Source organism: Lontra canadensis, unplaced genomic scaffold (assembly GCF_010015895.1).
Source record: "Lontra canadensis isolate GAN:19392208 unplaced genomic scaffold, GSC_riverotter_1.0 scaffold107, whole genome shotgun sequence".
Classification (NCBI taxonomy): domain Eukaryota; kingdom Metazoa; phylum Chordata; class Mammalia; order Carnivora; family Mustelidae; genus Lontra; species Lontra canadensis.
In genome coordinates, this window is record NW_022631101.1 from 2,788,955 (window position 1) to 2,808,848 (window position 19,894).

The 19,894-nt window shown below is 57.0% G+C and overlaps 2 protein-coding genes across 3 annotated transcripts; both read left to right on the forward strand.

Moving 5' to 3' along the window:
* The first annotated feature begins 288 nt into the window (after positions 1-288).
* CCDC9 (coiled-coil domain containing 9) lies at positions 289-9,811 on the forward strand. Its single transcript, XM_032839007.1, is given in 13 exon segments — positions 289-326; positions 1,052-1,125; positions 1,270-1,374; positions 2,984-3,085; positions 3,282-3,530; positions 4,895-4,978; positions 5,071-5,244; positions 6,108-6,289; positions 8,441-8,487; positions 8,593-8,725; positions 9,180-9,234; positions 9,236-9,271; positions 9,359-9,811. Coding segments are annotated over 12 exon segments (1,623 nt in total). The 5' UTR covers positions 289-326; positions 1,052-1,122.
* Positions 9,540-13,604, forward strand: INAFM1 (InaF motif containing 1). Of its 2 annotated transcripts, none has more exons than XM_032839008.1 (4): positions 9,540-9,602; positions 10,090-10,182; positions 11,096-11,145; positions 11,720-13,604. In XM_032839008.1, exon 4 carries the CDS (start codon positions 12,804-12,806, stop codon positions 13,233-13,235), a length of 432 nt encoding a protein of 143 aa, XP_032694899.1. In that variant the 5' UTR covers positions 9,540-9,602; positions 10,090-10,182; positions 11,096-11,145; positions 11,720-12,803; the 3' UTR covers positions 13,236-13,604. The 2 variants fall into 2 exon arrangements, with proteins under 2 accessions (XP_032694899.1, XP_032694900.1); XM_032839009.1 differs by having other exon boundaries at positions 10,090-10,165.
* The last annotated feature ends 6,290 nt before the right edge of the window (positions 13,605-19,894 follow it).

A 19,894-nucleotide genomic window follows, 5' to 3' on the forward strand; every position in this document is an offset into this window, starting at 1 on the left:
CGGGGCTGGGCGGCAGGGGGCGTGACCGAGAGGTTGGCTGGGCAAATCGGAGGCGGGGCCGGTGTAATAACGCGAGAGTAGGGGGCGTGTTCAGGCTGTTGCTGTGGGACCCAGGGAGCGGGGCCTGGGGGAGGGCTGGGAGAGTCAGAAGCGGGTCTGGTTAAAGACGCGCGTGTGGGCGGGGTCAAAGGATTAGCGGGAAAGGCGGGGCGAGAAAGTTGGTCCTGGGGTGGGGCGGGGCCGTGGCCTTCCCGACCCGGTAGAGGCTGAAGATTTTCCCTGCAAAGGTGCGCGCGGGCGGGGAAGTTTTGTCTGCGCCGGGGCGGGTAGAGTATTCCCTGGGTTGAGCCAAGCCCAGGAAGCCTCGCCAGTGGACTCCGGGCCTGTTTTGGGAATATGCGGGGTTGTTGGGGAGGCAGCGGTACCTTTCTCCGGGCGTTGGAGGCGGGGCTCGGACATCCCAGAGGGAGGCGTGGGTTTAAAGTGCTCTCCCAGGGTTGGGGCAACATGTAGGGTTCGAGCTTGTTTTTGTGTGGGGTTATTTTGAACCGTTCCTGGGAAAGAGATGGGTTTAGACGGTTCACGGGGATGGAGGGGCACCGGAGTGGGCAAAGAAAGGTGGGCCTAGAATCTTCTTGTATAGATGGGGAGCGGGAGGATGTGTCTAAAGCACTCCGGAGATGGAGGCCTGGGTTAAAACTCCCAGCACCGGGGTCTAGAGGCTGGGCTAGAATCTTCTTTTGGAAGGGAGCAGTGTTGGATGTTTCCTTAAGCTGTAGGGTGGGACTAGAGCTTTCCCAATGTGGGTGCGACTCTAGTGTTTAAGTAGGGAATGGGCACAAATTTCCAGGAGGTGGTGGACTCTAGATTTCTCCGGGTAGGGGTCAGGCTCGCACAAGAAGAGGGAATGGTAATGAGGACTAGAATTCTCTTGGGGGTGCAGCTGGGGTTGTTCATGTGTGTGTGTGTTTGGGAGGATCCCGGGTATGGGTGAGATGGAAGCAGACTGGGGAGACATTGGCCTTAGTCCTTTTGTTCCCTTTGCCTTCAGGAACCCCCAGTGCTGTGTCCAGAGTCTTCAGGGGAAGGTTGCTGGGACCCTGGCCCCACCTTGCCAGTGGAATGGTGAGATGGAGAGTGGGGTCTCTAGAATCTACGCTTTGGGTCGGGGGCTTGGGAGGAGGGGACCCAGGACTCAGACCCTGGATCCAATGGCATTGGGTTGGGTATAGGTTTTTCTTACTGTTCTCAGCTGTCTCCTTCTCTCAGTCAGCCACACTGGATCTGAAATCGAAGGAGGAGAAGGATGCCGAGTTGGACAAGAGGATCGAGGCTCTTCGGCGAAAGAATGAGGCCCTCATCCGGCGCTACCAGGTGCCCTAGCCCCGCCCTGGGAGACCCCATCCCCTCTCCTCCCCGCAGTGAGTTTCCCTCACCTCTCCCTTCAAATCTTTTCATGGCTCCCCATCACTCTCAGGATAAAAGCCAAAGGCCTTAGCCTGCCATTCCTTCTTTCATTCCATCATTCCATTGTTCATGCAGGAATACTTACGGGGCCTTCACTGCCAGGCTCTAGGCTGAGTGTGGCTGGACACACAGCTATGACTGAGACATCCGTGAGGTCATTCCGGAGTTCACAGTCCAGTGGGAGCACTGGCCGCTCCGCAGGCCGTGCTGACCCGCAGTAGGCTGGGTGAGCCGCAGGAGTTTAGAGGTCAGGCGGGAGCCAAAGGCGGCTCTTCACCCAGTGTGGGGGATACTTGGGAGGGCTTCCTGGAGGAGGAGATTCTGAGACCTAAGGGTGAGTTAGCCAGCTGGAAAGAAGAGCCGTACGTGTTTCAGGCAGAGGGAACAGTTTGTGTAGAAACTCGGAGCTTAAGGTTGGAAGGTCCGCGGAGGGATATTGACCCTGGCAGCCAGACTGGGAGTTTGGACTTTCTCTTGACGCTCCAGGGAGCCCTTGGAGGGCTTTGGAGCAGGAGTGGGATCAGGTCAGAGTAGCCTTTTAGGAAGAGCTCCCTGGCTGCTGTGTGGTGTTGGTTGGGAGGAGGGGATACCGGAGCCCAGAGACCAAGGAGGAAGGAGAGGAGGTGCCGGGCGTGGGACAGGGCTTTTGGGAAGGCTCAGTGACAGGCTGTGAGGAGTGAGAGGTCACGATGCGGCCCAGGTATTTGTCAAAAATGCCAGGGTGGTTGGTGGGGCTCTTCCTGAGGAGAGGCCTGAGAGGAAGAATGGGTTTCATTTATTCATTTTTCATGCATTCATTCATTTACTTTAAAAAAAAAAAAAGAGGCGTATTGAGTTTCTGTTGCGTGTCATGGATGATTCTAGCTTTGGGGTATACATCAGTGAACAAAAGAGCCAGATACCCCTGTCCTCAGGCAGCATCTGTTGCAGGGGAGAAGGCAGACAATAGGCAAAATACATGTAATGCCGGGTAGTGAACAGGAGAAGGGCCAAGAGTATGGTAGGAAAGGTCAGGGAAGGCTTCTCTGAGAAGGGGACATTTCAGGAGCAGAAACCTGAAGGAGGAAAAAAAAAAAAAAGAAAGAAACCTGAAGGAGGTGAGGGACTAAAGGCTCTCTGGGGTAAGAGTGTTCCCAGCAGAGGGGGCAGTAGGTGCAAAGGCCCTGAGGAAGGTCTGAGCCTGATATGTTCTAGGAACAGTGAGAAGGGCAGGGTGAGTGAGGGGGAGAAGAAGGGGGAGAGGGTAGGGGATGAGGTCAAGTGGTCATGAGGCTGGACCCTGTAGGGCTCCATAGGTTGTGGGGAAGCCTTTGGCTCATACTCAAGAGAGGCTTCTGAGCTGGAGAATAGCGGGGTGTGGTGGTGGTGGTGGGGCAGATGCTGAACTGACCAGCTTTCCTGTCAAGCTCAGGAGAGAGGCCTAGGCGGGGGCTAGTCTTGGGGGGAGTTCAGGGGGCTATGGGAACCCAGCTGGCACCAGTACCTCTGACACTTTCCTCCTGCTGTTTGGTTCTAGGAAATCGAGGAGGACCGGAAAAAAGCCGAACTCGAGGGAGTGGCTGTGACAGCTCCGCGGAAGGGCCGCTTGGTGGAGAAGGAGAACATGGCGGGGGAGGCGGTGAGCTCCGCACTGGGGTGGGGGACTCTTCAGGACTGAGAGGGGGTGAGCATGGAGACCTGGGGCCTGAGAGCCCTTCCGTGCTGGCTGCCTCAGCCCTGGGGCTGGCCTCCGATCTCACCGCTGCTCTCAGGGTTTGGGGGGTCCCAGTCTCCTCATCCCGGTGACTGTACTTTTCCTCCCTTCCCTCCTCCAGGAGAAGAGCTTGGGTCCCTCCCGGAGGTCTCCTGGGACCCCGCGACCTCTAGGGGCCAGCAAGGGAGGCCGGATGCCCCCCCAGCAGGGAGGTCGGGCAGGCATGGGCCGGGCGGCCCGCAGCTGGGAGGCCAGTTCTGGGGAGCAGCCTCGAGGAGGAGCTGGTGGCCGTGGCAGGAGGGGCCGGGCCAGGGGGTCCCCTCATCTCTCTGGAGCTGGAGATGCCTCAGCTGCCGACCGCAAATCCAAGGTAGAAGCCCGGGATAGGCCGGGGTCATCCGGCAGAGGCCCTTACCCTTATCGTCTCGTTGCTCTTTGGTCCTACTCTCAACGTGGACCGGCGTCTGTTTGTCTGTCTTTGTCCGACTCTCCGTTGGCTTTTTCAGTACCCCCACGGCTCTTTCTCACTCTCATTCCTCCCTCCCTCCCCCTGATGGGTGCTTCGTGTGCTTTCCCTGGTTTTTTTTTTTAATCTCCCCTCATGTTGCTCATTCTGGTGCAACGTTTCCGTCCGGTCCATGTGCGTTCGCTCGCTCTCTTACTCGGTCCATCTCGCAGCTGGATTTCTTCGTGGGGAGCAGTGATGTCCCTGCAACTGCTCTCCCTCCCGGATGCGCGGGTCAGGGGCTGGGAGACTGTCTAGCAGAGCGGCTCAGGGCCCACTGTGGACTTGGGGTCAACTTGGTTCGATTAATTCCCTGCCCTTGGGCAGCTCACTTCCGTCTGGGAGCTTCTGAGTTCTCAGGAGAGTAATAAGAGTCAGGTTTCAAGCGTATTGCGAGCATTCTGGGACATCAGGCATCGAAGCCCTCCGGGGAAGCACTTGAAGAACATTACTTGCGGGTGTTTATGATTTGCACACATTAAGCTGCTGTCCTCAGAAGACCTCAGGACACCGTGGCTTAACCCAGGTGGAAGTTTATTTCTCCCCCGTGTGCCAAGCTGTGGGAACGCAAATGTCCTCTCTGGCAACTTGGCTGTGTGCTCATATAAAGTTCTGTTCCCACAGAAGAAGGGGAGAATGGATTGTGCGGCGGAGGGGGGGCACCTCACCATCTGCCAGGTTATTACTGCTGTTACGGACATCATTTCTGTGACAGCTGTGGGGTGTCGTGGTCCCTGGCTCCTTTTCCGGCTACAGGGGTCCCCTAGAAAGATTAGCGGCTGAGATCTATTATAGTGGGAAACCGAGGGGAGGAGGCGGAGGGGACGACATCTGGAGGGGATCGGATGCAGGCTCGGGAGCGATCTGGTGTGTTATAGCCACACCTTATGGTGCCCTCAGTTCCTCCAGCGTTGAATCCTGATGACAAAGGGCTGCTTACCAGGGACTCCCTGCCTGGGGTTTCCTTAGGTCCCCTCTGCCTCGTACAAACCCCAGTTCCAGACCCCAGCAGGAAAGCGGGCGCCCAGCACATGCCACACCGTTGGCACAGACAGCCGAGGTGCTTTGAGCTCCCTTCATAGCTAACCGTTGCCCGGGAACGTGCTGGGAGCCGAATGCCCAGATGCCAGCCCGGAGCCGGCCTGGTGAGCAGGCCCGGCCTGCTGTGGTTGTTCCTCTGCGGGGATGCTGACCCCTGGCGTCCCTGTCTGTGTCCTGCCTGCCCCCAGGAGTGGGAGGAGCGGCGCCGGCAGAACATTGAGAAGATGAACGAGGAGATGGAGAAGATAGCGGAGTACGAGCGCAACCAGCGGGTCAGTGCCATGGGTGTCCCTGCGGCGGGGCGGAGCTGCCTGGGCCCCCGTGAGCAATCCAACCCCTCCTCCTCAACTCCCTGTGCCCGTAGGAAGGTGTGCTGGAGCCCAACCCAGTGCGGAACTTCCTGGATGACCCCCGACGACGCAGCGGGCCCCTGGAGGAGCCTGAGCGGGACCGGCGGGAAGGCAGCCGCAGGCATGGGCGCAACTGGGGGGGGCCTGACTTCGAGCGGGTGCGCTGTGGCCTAGAGCAGGAGCGGCAGGTGGGTGCCGGCAGCCGGGGCACCCTGGGTCGAGCCCCAGTCTGCCAACGGCCTGTCCTTCCTGCAGTGACCGTTGATGGGGGGTGCCAGGGGGGTGCCCGAGCACCAGGCCCAGGGTGGCCAAGACAGCGGGTTGGGGGGGCAGCCTCCCCTCCCCGTCTTTCAGCCACGAGCTGATGGTCCGTTCTCGTTTGGGCACCGTCGTGCTTTCCTCTTTAGCTTTATGGAGCCTTTGGGCGACGTCCTCTCGGGATTGTCAGTAGTGTTTATGGGATCTTTTGGGTGCTGGATATGGACTTAGGTGCTAGGGCTTTTTCTTTTTCTTTTTCTTTCTTTTTTTAAGATTTTATTTACTTCAGGGAGAGAGAACAAGTGAGCAAGCACAAGTGGGGGACTTGGTAGAGGGAGAAGGAGAAGAGACTCCCCGCTGAGCAGGGAGACCGACGGGACTCGATCCCAGGACCCAGAGATCATGCCCTGAGCTGAAGGCAATGACTTTAATGACTGAGCCACTCAGGTGCCCACTGGGACTGTCTTAGGGCCAAGCCCCTGCCCCAATGAAATTGATTCGGGGGGGGGGGTTGCTGTGTAAACCAACCTGCAGTGGGGTGTCAGGTAGTGCGAAAGGTTGTGAAGAAAACTCCAGCAGGGAGAGGGACTAGAGAGGGCGCCACTTGAGAGGGAGTGATCTGGGACGGCCTCCGCAGAGGTGCCTCGGGAGCTGACCTGGTTCCAGCCTCCAGCCTGTCCCCCGTCGTGTTGGGCATGGCCCTACTGCTGAGTGCAGCAGGCACATGGGGGAGAGGCTGGGGTGGGCCGGCCTGGGGAACGGGGCCCTAACTGCCTGTCTGTGGGGTGGGCAGGGCCGCCGGGCCGGCCTAGGCGGCGCTGGTGACATGACGCTGTCCATGACGGGCCGGGAGCGGTCAGAGTATCTGCGCTGGAAGCAGGAGAGGGAGAAGATTGACCAGGAGCGGCTGCAGAGACACCGCAAGCCCACTGGCCAGTGGCGGCGGGAGTGGGATGCCGAGAAGACCGACGGGATGTGAGTGTCCCCTCTGCTCGCCCCCATTTGGCTCCTTGGCCTTGACCCCGACTTCCCTCTGTCTCTGCCTCTGGCATCCCGGCTGGGCTTGGCTCCCCGGTGCAGGCTGTGCTCGGCTCCCCGTGGGTTCGTTCCAGGGCTCAGGCGGCAGACGCTCTCCGGAGAAGTGCCGGGCATGGCGTTGGCAGGTGCGCGGGAGGGAGGGGGACACGCTCCCTGCCCTGTTGGCGATGGCGGCACTGCTGTGGCGGGAAACTAAGCTGATCTAGGTGGTGGTTTGTGTAGCGGTGCCCTGGCTAAGGGCACGGATGGACGTTCTAAACAGGGAAGGTGCAAGGATGGGCGGCCGGTGATGAGACCTTCAAACTGCATGCCCGCCCCCCAGCCCACACGCCTCATCCGGGGGGCACTTTTACCCTTATCTGGCCTGGTCCCCTTTTGGGCCCCAGGAAGCATCATGTACTTAGTCCAACTTCAGGCGAAGCTCTTCCTTGTGTCATTGATAGGAGGGCTGGTCTCTGGACTGAAGAGCCAGCCAGCAGTCATCGTTAGATCTGCAGCTGGAGTTTATTTATTTATTATTTTTATTTGGGGGGGGGCGGGGGCAGAGGGTGAGACAAAGATAGTCCTCATGCAGACTCCCTGCTGAGTGCAAAGCCCCACGTGGGGCTTGATCCCATGACCCCAGCATTATGACGGGAGCTGAACTCAAGAGTCGCACTCCCAGCCGACTGAGCCCCCCCCCGGGCGCCCCTGCCGTTGTCGTTGTTATGCCGTGCTGCCTGCCCCGCTGCTCAGGAAGTTCTCACGCCGGCCCTGTTTGGTTGGCGCTGGCTGGACAGAGAGGCTGTTGGCTGTGTGCCCAGTGCACGGAGCGTTCATTTCTGGATCAGGGGGCAGAGCTTGTGCAAGTGTGAGAATACGTTGCACAGATACTGTAGCTGACCCTTTGGAGGCTTTTAGGGAGACCTTGTCAGGGTTCGTCCCTTGTGTCTCTGAGGCAGCTTGCAGCCGGTCCATTAGCGCGTGCATGCTTTGATTTCCATAGCCCCCTTTTTTTTTTTTTTTTTAAGATTTTGTTTTTTAAGATTTATTTTATTTTTTTAAGATTTTATTTATCTATTTGATAGAGATATAGCAAAAGAAAGCACAAGCAGGGGAGTAGCAGCCAGAAGGAGAAGCAGGCTCCCCACTGACCAGGCAGCCTGATGTGGGGCTCGAATCCAGGACCTTGGGATCATGATCTGAGCTGAAGGCAGACACTTAACCAACTGAGCCACCCAGGCTCCCCAGCAAAAAAAAATTTTTTTTTTTAAAGATTTTGAGGGAGAGCGAGAGCATGCACGGCTAGTTGTGGAGGGTAGAGGGAGAGGGAGAAGCAGGCTCCCCACTGAGCAGGGAGCCCCACGCGGGGCTTGATCCTGGTACTCCACCAGGATCGTGACCAGAGCTGAAGGCAGATGCTTAACTGACTGAGCCACATAGGCGCCCCTGTCAGCAAATATTTATTGAGTCTCTTATCTGTGTCATGAAAGGTGATGGCAATACAGTGATGAATGAAACACTTCTGCCTTCAGGGAGCCTCGAGTCTAGTTGGAAAGGTAGACACTACCAGGGGTAGGTCACAAAGAACAGCAAAGAATATGGAGAGGGATGGAGGCTCTTGTTTTAGACTTTGGTGATATATATAAAATAACATGTGATTATGTTAGGGGTTTAGGAGAGTCTGAGCTGAGGCCTAGAGGAGGTGAGGGTGCAGGCCACTGAAAAGTTTGGGGGAGTGTCCCAGGAGCAGCAGGTGCAAAGGCCCTGAGGCAGAGCTCTGTGTGGTAGGAGACTCTGCTTAGCTGGGGAGATGGGAGACAGTGATAGGAACTGAGGCCAGACTGGAAGCTAGAGATCATGTACTTCCTAAATTTTTGTTTTTTTGGGGTCAAATACTGACTTTTTTCTATTTGTCACTACAATGCCAAGTTTGCCTCTTTTCCGTCCCCTGATCCTGTCTGCCTTCTAATCAGTGACCTCCTCTGGTTGATCATCTATGATCTTGATTTTTGACCCTGGCCCCCATCTGTCTCCCTATCTCTTCCCACCCCTCTTGCTCCCACTGTTCCCCCAGCTGCGTGCTCACCCGCTTTCTCTTTTTCCCAGGTTCAAGGATGGCCCAGCTGCTGCCCTCGAACCATCCCACCGCTATGGTGAGTGGGTATCCTGGGGTGGGGGGTGGGCAGCTGGCAGGGCCCGGCACAGGGGTTACTTTGAGCCACGCCCCTGTCCCCGACTCCTCCTGGATTCTGTTGCAGATGACCAGGCCTGGACGCGGCCCCCCAAGCCCCCCACTTTCAGGGAGTTCCTGACCCAGCACAAAGCGGAGGTCAGCCGCAGGAGGAGGAAGAGTAGCCGACCCCAGACCAAGGCAGCCCCTCGTGCCTACAGGTGGGGGGCACCCCTTCCTTTGGTGTGTGCACACCCCTGTGCCCCCAGCAGGGCTTCTGGCTCGATCCGTGGTGGTTCTGACTCCTGCACTTGGGGGCATGTCTGTGCTGTCTCGCCCCTGTCTTTTCTCGGTGCTCGTCTCTCTGTGGGTCTGGCTCTTGTTTCTGGGGAGTTCGGGCCTAGCTCTCTGCTTTACCACCATCTCTCCCTTCATCTCCATTCGCTCCTCTTCTGCCACTTGGCGCCCCTCCATCTGTCTGTCCCTGACACCTGGGGACACACCCCCCCCATTTCCTCCTCGGCTCTCCCATGTGCTGGCTTCGCTCCTGGAAAGCTCCAGCCCCCTCGTGCCCTGAGTTGAATTTGGCAGCTTTTCTCCAGGGGAGGACGTGGAGGTGAGACGCCCCTTCTTCCTGGCCACCCGGGCCTCACCTCTTTCCTCTGTCCCCTCCAGTGACCATGATGACCGCTGGGAAACGAAGGAGGCAGTGTCCCCGGCCCCTGAGGCCCCCCCAGCCCACTGCCCCTGAGGAGACGGCCACGCAGGTAGGGCGGGCTCTCGTCGCTGGGGAGGGGGCCTGGGGGTGCTCGGGGCCCACCTCCTCTCCCCGACCTGCCTTGTGTTCCCCACAGCCGCTGGAGACCCCAGCTCCTCCCGCCCACCGGCCCCCTGAGGATGAGGGGGAGGAGGACGAGGGGGAGGAGGATGAGGGGGAGGATGAGGAGTGGGAAGATGTGAGTGAGGAGGAGGAGGAAGAGGAGGTCGAGGAAGAAGAAGAAGAAGCTGATGAGGAGGAAGAACCAGCCCGAGACCACCAACCCCCCGAGGCAGAGGCCCCCAGAAGCCCTACGGGAAGCCGCACCGGAAGTCCCACCGGTGAGCAGGCTGACACAGAGCCGCCCGGGCCAGAGAAGCCCCTGCCGCTGCCCCAGGCCCCTGCCACGCCTTCTAGCCCCTTTTCACCCCCTGGGGACCACCAGCCCGTGTCTGACTGGGGTGAAGAGATGGAGCTGAATTCCCCCCGGGATGCCCACCCGGCTGGCGTCCTGTCCCCGGCCGAGGCCTGGCCTTTTGGAAATGCATGAAGCCCGCTGCTTGTGCGCGCGCGCGCTCCGGGGGTGCACTGGCCGTGGGGGCTGTCTGGGGCTGGGCCCCAGGACCCTGGGTGCCCCACCGCCCTGGTGGCTAGGGAGGACAGCCCATACCTGTCTCTGGAATGCCCCGTCCCCAATAAAGAGTTCAAGTCCTCAAATGATACTCCCCAAGTGTGTCCTTGAACACCCCTCACTCCCCCAGGGCCTGCTCTCAGGGTGGGGGAGAACTGGGAGGGGTAGGGACTTGACTGGGCCTCCTCCTTCCCCAGGAGGTGACCAGCCAGCCCCTGCCTCCCTGGAGAGTGGGCCCAGCCTCCCAGGAACCCAGAAAGCTGAGGAGGAAAGGTCTGACGCAGCTCCAGGTGGGGGAGAGGACGGAGCCCAGTGGGGCCAGCTTCCTTCCTGTTTTTCTCCCTCTGGCGCTGAGGGGAGGGTTTGGGGAGAGTAGGACAGAGTGGAGCTGGGTACGTGCGGCGTAGCTGTGGACGTGGGGGAGAGGCTACCGTGCTAGGATCCTGCGAGACGGGGGCCAAGGTCAAGGCGGTGGACTGGAGAATCTCGTCCTAGGGGATTGAGTGGAGGGGTGAGGAGGTGGAGCCGAGATGGGACTGGGATGTGGAGGCAGACCCCGGTGTCTGGGGATGTCCTCTAAAAGTAATGGGGTGGGGCTAGGCTCAAGGGGGCGGGGCTGAGGGCAAAATTAGGAATTTAAATGGGAGAGGGGTAGAATTACGGATTTAGCTGCGGGCAGGATTGGCGTTTTGAGGTCTAACCACGTAGGATAAATTAGAATAGAAACGCAGACCCCCATGAGAATGTTGGGCCCAAGGCTGCTTCCACCTCCATCAAACTAGTTTGCGATCCAGGGACCTCCCCAGGAACGGGGTTAGAGTTTGGGGCAGAGCCAAGGGAGATCTGGTCAGCACTCCTCGTGGGCAAGGGCAGAGAGGGACAGGTCCAATAGGGCGGGCGTGATGGGAGTCAGTTTATGCCCGTGGGAGTGTGAGGGGGTCGGCGGCTGGGGTGTGCGAGGACAGTTTAGGGTGACTACAATGATTTCATCGATTGTAAACAGGCTTCTGTTGGGGTGCACGCAGCTTGTGGGTCCTTTGCGAAGATGAGGGGAGTCCGAGACCCATAAACCATTTAGCACGGGGCAACTGCAGCCGGGCTTAGTTGGGATCAGAGACAGAACTGGACGGGGCAGGGGAGGAGGTGTCCTGGTGGAAAGTGGGAGAGACCGTCCCCTCCGCTGACTGCCTCTTCTTTCCTCAGAGGCGGGCACCGAGGGCCAGGAGACCGCGGAGATCACCGACTTCCAGAGGGTGCGTTTCTGCAAGGTGCTGGCTGCCGCTCCGCCACCGGGGGCCGCCCGCTGACCGCGCCCGCCGACCGTGGCCTCCGAGCTCTGCACTAACCTCCTGCCGCCTTGCGCCTCTGTCCTCTGCTTCCGTCACACTCCCGCCAGAAGAGGGTTAAATGTAAGGGGGGGGCGGAGCCAGGGACCGTGAACGGGGTGGGGCCAGGGCAATAGTCCAGTCTCACGCTTCAGGGGGCGCCGTGGCACCGGGAGGGCTGAGACGCCCCCGAATCACCCAGCTAATGGAAGCCATGGGGTGATAGATGCCGGTCCCCGGGCCTAGATTGCTGCCTCCCGGTTTACATCTGGGGCCTGGCAGATAGCCGGTGACTCTTCCACTGGACTCGGAATTACCGGGCCACCGCCCCGTCGCCTATTAAACGCAGTGCTTCCGCTAACCTTTGAACTGTGTTTCTGGCAGGGAAGGCTGGGTTGCTACGCTTGGCGGGCTTTTCCGTGGCGGAAGAGGCGGGAGGAAGGGGGTCTTCCTTTCTCCACCCCCCCTGATACGTCTTCCCTCCCCTCCCCTCCTCCCGCAGGCCTCCCCGAATTCCTGAAGACGCTGCTGGGAGGGGACTGAAGCTTCCCCGCCTTGATGGGGTGGGGGCGGCAGGAGGGGGTTAGTCTGGATTCCCAGGCTGCGCTCTCTCCTCCCCGGAGACCGCTCTGAATCCCGTGACTTTAGGGAGAGGGAGAAATAGAGGGTGGTGGGGAGGAGTTGGGGAAGGGGCGTGATTGGGTTGTGGGGCCCAGCTGGGGCTTCGGGGATGTTTAGGCCTCAGGACACTAAGTACGGAGGAGGTCCCGCCGGGAGCGTGGTTAGGATGCCGGCGCGGGGCCAGAATTCTGGCGGAGTTAGAGCGCAGGATGGCCTTAGATGTGGGATGGAGCGGCGAGAGCCGGTTTAGATGGGCGTTCTTAATGCGGGTGTGGGGTGCAGCCCTCGGTCGGGGGCGTGTTCAGTACGGTGCTAGAACTAGTGGAGTGAGGCGGAGGATGGGGTGGAGCCTGGACTAGAGAGCGTGAGTCCAGGGAGAGAAGAGGGCGGCTTCGAATGCAATAGATTTCGAGTCTGATTCGGAGAAAGGCAAGTTAGAAGCGGAGCGGGCCTGCGGCTAAGGACGGGGGCGCTTTGTGAGGCTTGAACCTCGCAAGGCCGTGGAGCTCGGAGGCGGGGCTGGATGCTTGGGAGAAGTCTGAATCCCGAAAGGGGATGGTGTTAAGGCTGGGGGAGGAGGCCAGAAAGGGGAGGGCGGGGCTAGGCTCTGGGCGGGCTCTCAGGTAAGAGGTGTGTGCATCACACCGAAGCCTGGCGGTAGTCGGAAGCGCAGGGAGCTAGCTTTGCAGGCCTAGGGCGGGGTCAGAGCTAAGTGAGGGGTGGGGTCGGGACGCTAGTTAAGCCTTAGCTTGATGGTGGTTGGCTGGAGACTGGGGAGGGGGCGGACCCAGAGCCCGGAGGAGACCCGCCCGTTCGGGGGCGTGACCATGCTGGGGGGGCGGGGTTGGACGAGGGAGATTTAGAACGCGGAGGCGGTCCTCCGAGGGGGTGGGTGGCGGGGGCGGGCCTGGGCGCGGGGGCGGGGCCTGCGCGGGCCGCTGCGCGGGGCCCAGTGGGCTGCGGGGATGCGGGGCACGAGCTGCGTGGGCGGCGGCGGCGAGAGCCCGGGTGGCGCCGGGCTGAGCGAAGGCCCGCGGGGCCGCTGGCTGCGCCTCGCTCCGGTCTGCGCCTACTTCCTCTGCGTCTCGTTGGCCGCCGTGCTGCTCGCCGTCTACTACGGGCTCATCTGGGTTCCCACGCGGCCCCCAGCGGGCCCCGCCGGCCCGCCGCCCAGCGCGCCGTCCCCTCCGTGCGCCGCCCGTCCGGGCGCGCCGCCTGCCCTGGCGCCCGCCGCTGCCTCGGTCTCCTGCCTCCTGGGAGCCCCCGGCGGGCCGCGACCCCAGCTCGAGCTGCCGCGCAGCCGCCGCCGCCGCCGCCACAGCGACCCCAGCCGCCGCCCGAACCGTCAGACACCCAGAGAGACGCCGGAGGCCGCGGGGGGTCGAGGACCCGGGTAACCCTCCCTTCCAACCCAAGCTGGATCGCCGCATCTCGAGAGCCCGCGCCCCCACGGCGGATGCTCCGTTACCCGGTTGGGCCCGGGCTCCCTCTTCATGACATCGCCTAGCGTCTCCGGAGTCGTCATCCAGAAGAATGGGGGTGGGGGCGCCAAGGGGAGCTGGCCCGGGGCCTCGCTCCTCTGCCGTCAGGCCGGGGTCCTCCACCATCTGGCAGACCCCATCCTGACCTCTGCCTCCTGACACCCTCCTAGGATTTTGAGCATAGAGCCCACAGCCCACCGCCCTCCTCTCTCAATCTCCGTGTCCATGTCCCTGTGCAATAAATTCCAGCCCCAACTGCCCGGTGCTGTGTTGTATTGTTTGCGAGATGTCTCTACTTTCAAGTTTGTGAGGGGAAGGCCTTACCCGCGTCTGATCTTCATCTCTCTTGCCCTGGGTGGATCAGGTGGCTTCTCCCCTGACCTGGGTAGGGGTGGGGGTGGGGTGGGTGTTCTTCTCTCGCCATCATGTGGTTTTTGGGGCTGGGAGGAGGCTTCTCTGCAATGGGGCATTGAAGGTCAGACAGTGTGAAGGACTTCACAGCTCTGCGGATACTTGGGGCAGAAGAGGAGGGCGTCTGGAGGGAGGTAGAGGGTCTGCTCTCCTGTTACAACACAGGAGATGAGGGGAGAGATGGGATGATTTCGGGCAAGAATTAGGGTTTGGGGGGTTGTGACTACTATAATTACAATGTCAGGGATAGAAGCTCAGTCACCCTGAGACGTCAGGATGCTACCAGAAGGGACTGAGGCCTTCAGACTGAGGGTCTGAGAGAGGAGGGTGGACAGGGGTGGTAGTGGGCTTCTCTGCCTCCCTGGAAGTCACAGAAGTTACCAGCGCTGTGCTGCCTTTGAAGAGGAGTACAACCTCCCTGGTCTCCATCACTCCTGGTGGACAGAGGCAGAGATACAGGTCCTGCTGAGAGTCAAAGGTAGTTGAGTCTTTCTTCCTACCCAGAAGACGGAGGCCTGGCTCTGGGCAGGACATTGGGCCCTATAGGCAGGAAGCAGTTTTCCTGTCCAGCCTCCTCCCTTGAACTGGGACTTTCCCAGAAGAGTGAAGCTTAGCCTCCTCCCTCAGGCTGGGACATCTGCGGATGAGGACTGGGCTGAGAATGTCAGTCGTTCTGGTTGCCTGCCTTCCTCCCTTCTACCCTTCCAGCACCCACTTCCCAGGGGGGGGTCTCCAGATGGAAGGGGAACCCAGGAAGACAGCGCCCCTTTATAGTTAGCACAGGTGATGGTTAAAGAGCACTGATTCTGGGGCCAAGATGCCCAGATTCAAATTCCCGCTCTTCCTCCTCTCACTGGCTCTGTGACCTTGGGCAGGTTCCTCAACCTTTCTGGTCCTGTAAAGCGAAGATGATAATAGTACATAGTTTCAGTGAGGATTAAATAAGCTAGTGAGCTGCCTGGAGCCTTTTGAACAGCATCACATGTTCTTTCTCTCCACCCGATTCTGTCCCTCAGGGATTCAAAAACCCCAGCCTGGATCCCAAGGGACATCAAGTCAATCTGGAGCTTCTGGAGACCAGCAAGTGGTGAGTTGGAGGTGGGGACTGCTGCTGCCTCTCTGTTCCCCCGGGGCTGTCTTTCTAGCTTCCTGCCCTCTTCTCCCCAGCTCCATTTCTCCCCATCCCTCGGTTCTCTTCCTGTCTCTGTGTCTCCCTCTCCACCATCTCCACCTCTCCACCGTCCTCTCCACCGTGTGAAAATTCACACCAAAAGGAGATAAAATAAAGAGCGTAAATAACTCCTATTAGTTCACCTGCCACCGTCTCCACCGTCCTCTCCCACCCTCCTCTCATGTGTCTCTGCCTCTCTGTCTTCCCCTGACCTGTCTCAGTGTAGTCTTGGCCTCTGTCCCTCACTCGATTCTCTGACTCTCTCGCCTTTCTCTCCCTTTCTCCTCCCTCCCCCATTTTGCCCCCACAGGCCCACCTTGCTCTCCCGCCCAACCTACTTTCCCATTTCTTCCCTGGTTCAGCCCCCTCTGCCCTGTTGCCTCCCCTGTGCTGGTCTCTCTTCATGATCTCTCAGTCTCTTTTTTGGCCACTGTCTCCTAATTGTGGGCTTAGCAGACATTTACTGCACCTTTATGATGTGCGAGGCATTATTTTAGGCACTGGGATCACAGCCATGAACAAAACAGGCAAAACTTCCTGCTCTCCAGGGAGCTGACAGATTATAGGAGCGACACAAAAAATAGGATTAATAACTTAGATATACGTTATGTCCAGTCATAAGAAGCACCAAGGAGGAAAATAATCAGGGCCAAGGTGACAGAGCGGGATGGAGTTGCTGGTCACTGGGCAGAAGTGAGGGCCAGGGCTGCGGATCTCTGAGGGAAGCTTGTGCCAGGAAGTCTGAACAGCAAATGCAGTGTCCCTTAGGCTCAGGTGCTTGGCTTGTTCAAGGAACGACCACGAGGCCAGTGAGTGAGAAGAGTGAGTGATGAGGAGAGCAGGAGGAGGTGAGCCGAGAGAGAAAAAGGGGGCCGATTGTGCAGAGCCTCGCGGGCTGCCCTGAGGACTTCGGCTTTTGCTTGGAGTGAGGTGAAGCCATGGGAAGTCTGTGAGCTGAGGAGGGACAGAGCTAGCTTAGCTGTCAACAGGACTCTCTCATTGCGGGGTGGGAAGGAGCGGTACGGGGCGAGGGTGGAGCGAAGTGGGGATCCCAGGGAGGAGCCACTCCTGTGGTTCAGGTGAGGGAGGGACGGTGGTGGCCAATGGTGGGTTGATCAAGATGGTGGCCTGGAAGAAAAGTGGGTGGTCAAAATCCGTGGTGTGTGTAAAGTACACAAAGCATAAAAGTTACCATATAAACCATTTTAAAGTGTACGGTACAGGGCATAGAGCACAGGGTTGTGCAACCATCGCTGCCTCCACCCATCTGGTTGCCGTGAGAGGAGGGAGGGATGGAGGGACTGGGCCAGAGGGCCTGAGGCTGGTACAGGGTCGTGAGGGAGTCCGGGTGGCGGTGGGGGCGCTGTGTTTCTCGGGGTCCTCAAGCAAAGGCTGCCCATCAGAGTGCTGGGTGGGGTGGTAGCGGGCGGGCACTAGTACCCGCCGTGCCGTCGCCGGGAGAAGCCTCAGGGAAGCATGGCCTTGGCCCCAGCACGGTGGCGCTGTCGGACAGCTGGGCGCTCAGCAAACCGTTTCTGGTTCTTTCTGTGCATAGAGTCAGCCTCATGCCCGAGCGGCTTCGCAGGGTGCCTCCCTGAACTCCTTCCCAACCCTCCGAGGGACGGAGGCCTGGCCTCTATTGGTGCGCTGAAGGCCTTTCCTTCAGTTTCATTGGATCAGTGCAGGTCACATGACAAACCTGGAGCCAATGCCTGAGCCTGAGCCAATGGGTTCAACCACTCACTGGCAAGTGAAGGCGGGATTACTCGGAAGGTTTAGGCCAATCAGGACCCATCGCTGGATCAGGCCAAAGCCAGTAGACATCCCATCTGCAGCCGAGCTGCGAGGGGTGGGACTGCCAGGAGGGGGCGCCGAAGGGTCGCCGTCCGCCCGGTCGCCACGTCCCCGGGTCTGGAATCCCAGGTTTACAATCCAAGTTGGAATCTAAGTGCCCGCACTTGCGAGGGTCCTGCTAACAGTATCCCTTGTCCCTTATCCACAGTTCCGAATTTGTAAAAGCTGTGACAACCGAAAAATATTTCTTTGGGGGTAATTTTGGCCCACTTGGTGGCAGGTGAACTAATAGGATTTATTTACGCTCTTTATTTTATCTCCTTTTGGTGTGAATTTTCACACGTGTTTTGCTGCAAATATATGAACATGTCTGATGGGGAGGGGGCTGCCTTAGGCCCCTGGGAGTGTTACGCAAAATATAGCATTAGCTCAGAATTGCCTTTCTAAAACTGGAGCAGTTCTGAGTTCTGAAATGCATCCGTCCCGAAGGACTTCCGCTAAGGGATCGTGGACCTCTAATCGGGCATGCTGCCAAACCTAGATTCATCTTAATTACTTGTTCAACATTTATTTAATGGCTTTGGGAAGAAACTCATTTTCCACTACAATAAAAAAAAGAGAGAATGGGGGTAATTTACTAAGTGCCCTTTGTTAATCATATGCTATTTTTAGTGTCGTGTGTGTATGCGTGTGTGACTGTGTGCCCATATGTGAGGCTGGTTCTCTGTGTTACAGTATTGCTGTGTGTGTGTGTGTATGTGGGTCTGTATGAGAGTTTGTGTGTGTGAAGCCGTGTTTGACCGTGTGCATGTGTGTGTTAGTTTGATCTTGTGTGTGTGTGTGTGTGTGTGTGTGAGCACTGAGTTGTGTCCTCTACAAAATTACCGAGGAATTTTGCGCCGTCAAGCAATACCTCGTACTTCCACTAGAGGTCGCCTGTCTGCTTTGGCCGGAAGAAACGTAAAACTACATTTTTTGCCTTTTAATGGGGAATTTTTTGATTCTGGCAGAGACGTGTCAGGGACAGTTAGCTCAGGCTCAGCTCAGCTGCTCACAGAGCAGAAGTTCTCAAACTTGCTTCTCTAAGGATTTTTTTTTAACAATCTTAAAAATTATTATTATTAAAGATTTTATTTATTTATTTGTCAGAGATCACAAGTAGGCAGAGAGGCAGGCAGAGAGAGAGAGGAGGAAGCAGGCTCCCTGCTGAGCAGGGAGCCCCATATGGAGCTCCATACCAGAATCCTGGGATCATGACCTGAGCTAAAGGCAAAGGTTTTAACCCACTGAGCCACCCAGGCACTCCTACAACCTTAAAAAAAATTATTGAGGACCCCAAACAGCTCTTGTGTATGTGAGTTGTGCCTATTAATATTTAGTATTAAATTAAGGCTGAGAAATTCAAGGGGCGCCTAGCTGGCTCAGCGGGTGGAGCCAGTGGCTCATGGTCTCTGGGTTGTGGGTTCGAGCCCCACGTTGGGTATGGAGATTACATAAAAATAAAATCTTAAAAAAAAGACTGAGAAGTTAAAAAATTTACTTATGGAGTCATTTAAAAATAACCATAATAAATTCATTACATTTTTCGTAAATATTTTATTGTGGCAAAATATATGTAACGTAAAATTTACCATTTTAAACATTTTAGCTGCACAGTTAGTGACATGAAGAATGTTCACACTGCTGTGCAAGGATCACTACTATTCCTTTCCAGAATGTTTCCATCTTCCCAAACTGAAACTCTATACCCATCGAACAGTACTCCCTATTCCCCCTCCCCGTTCCTCAATCCCAGGTAACCTCTAGTCTACTTTCTGCCTCAGAGTTTGCCTGTCCTATGATCTCATATAAGCCTCATATTATGTGCCTCATAGTAATCCAATATTTGTCCTTTTGTATCTGTCTCATTTCACTTAACATCCTGTGGTCAAGTTTCATCCAAGCTGTAGCATGTGTCAGAATTTCCTCCCTTTCTAAGGCCAAGTAATATTCCATTGAATGTATGTATCACACTTGGTTTATCTGTTCATCTGTTTTTAAAATTTTTTAATTTTTTTGAGAGAGAGCATGAGCAAGGTGGGGGGAGAGGCAGAGGGAGAGGGAACGAGATAATCTTTTTTAAAATTTTATTTATTGGGGCACCTGGGTGGCTCAGTGGTTAAGCCTCTGCCTTTGGCTCAGGTCATGATCTCAGGGTCCTGGGATCGAGCCCCGCATCGGGCTCTCTGCTCAGAGGGGAGCCTGCTTCTCTCTCTCTCTGCCTGCCTTTCTGCCTGCTTGTGATCTCTGTCTGTCAAATAAATAAATAAATTTTTTTAAAGATTTTTATTTATTTTACAGAGATCACAAGTAGGCAGAAAGGCAGGCAGAGAGAGAGGGGGAAGCAGGCTCCCTGCTGAGCAGAGAGCCCGATGCGGGGCTCGATCCCCGGACCCTGAGATCATGACCTGAGCTAAAATCAAGAGGCAGACACTTAACTGATCCACCCAGGTGCCTCTGTTGCTGGACATTTGGAAACTCCTTGCATTTTAGCATAAACAACATTTTACATGAAAAGTGCTATGTTTGGGCGCCTGGTTGTTCAGTTGATTAAGCATCTGCCTTTGGCTCAGGTCATGATCGTGGGGTCCTGGGATCGAGCCCAGTGTCTGACTCCTTGCCGGTGAGGAGTCTGCTTCTCCCTTTCTCTCTGCCTGTTGCTCCCCTTGCTTGAGCTCTCTCTCTCTGTCAAATAAATAAATACAATCTAAAAAAAGAAAAGTGCTGTTTTCCAAAATAAAAAGTTTAATGAGAAGAGTGGCATTATTTCACATTTTTAATTATTTCACATTTTTGAGAATACTTAATGTCTAGCTCAATAAAAGACAACTGGATTCTCAGAGCTGCTTCTGCATTCGATCTGTTGCAATGTTACAAGTCATGTAGCCTCTGGAAAAATCTGGGCGACGTCCAGCCAAGTCATGGGAAGTCCCGAGAATGGGTTTTTCAAGCCTGTTAACCCTCCAACCACATCATCCTGAAACTTACACGGTTGTAAAACCGCCTTCCGCCATCCAGATCCTGTACATTTAACATCTGGCGCTGGGTACAATTTCTGACAACATTCCCGGCACCCTCTTGCTATGTGGCCCATGGATCCTAAATAAAATAATCTGGCCATCCCATAGTCACGCTGCCACTATGTAATGATGGTGAGTCC

Bases quoted from the DNA above. Each gene is read 5' to 3' on its own strand.
- INAFM1 (XM_032839008.1), top strand. From the start codon at position 12,804: ATGCGGGGCACGAGCTGCGTGGGCGGCGGCGGCGAGAGCCCGGGTGGC.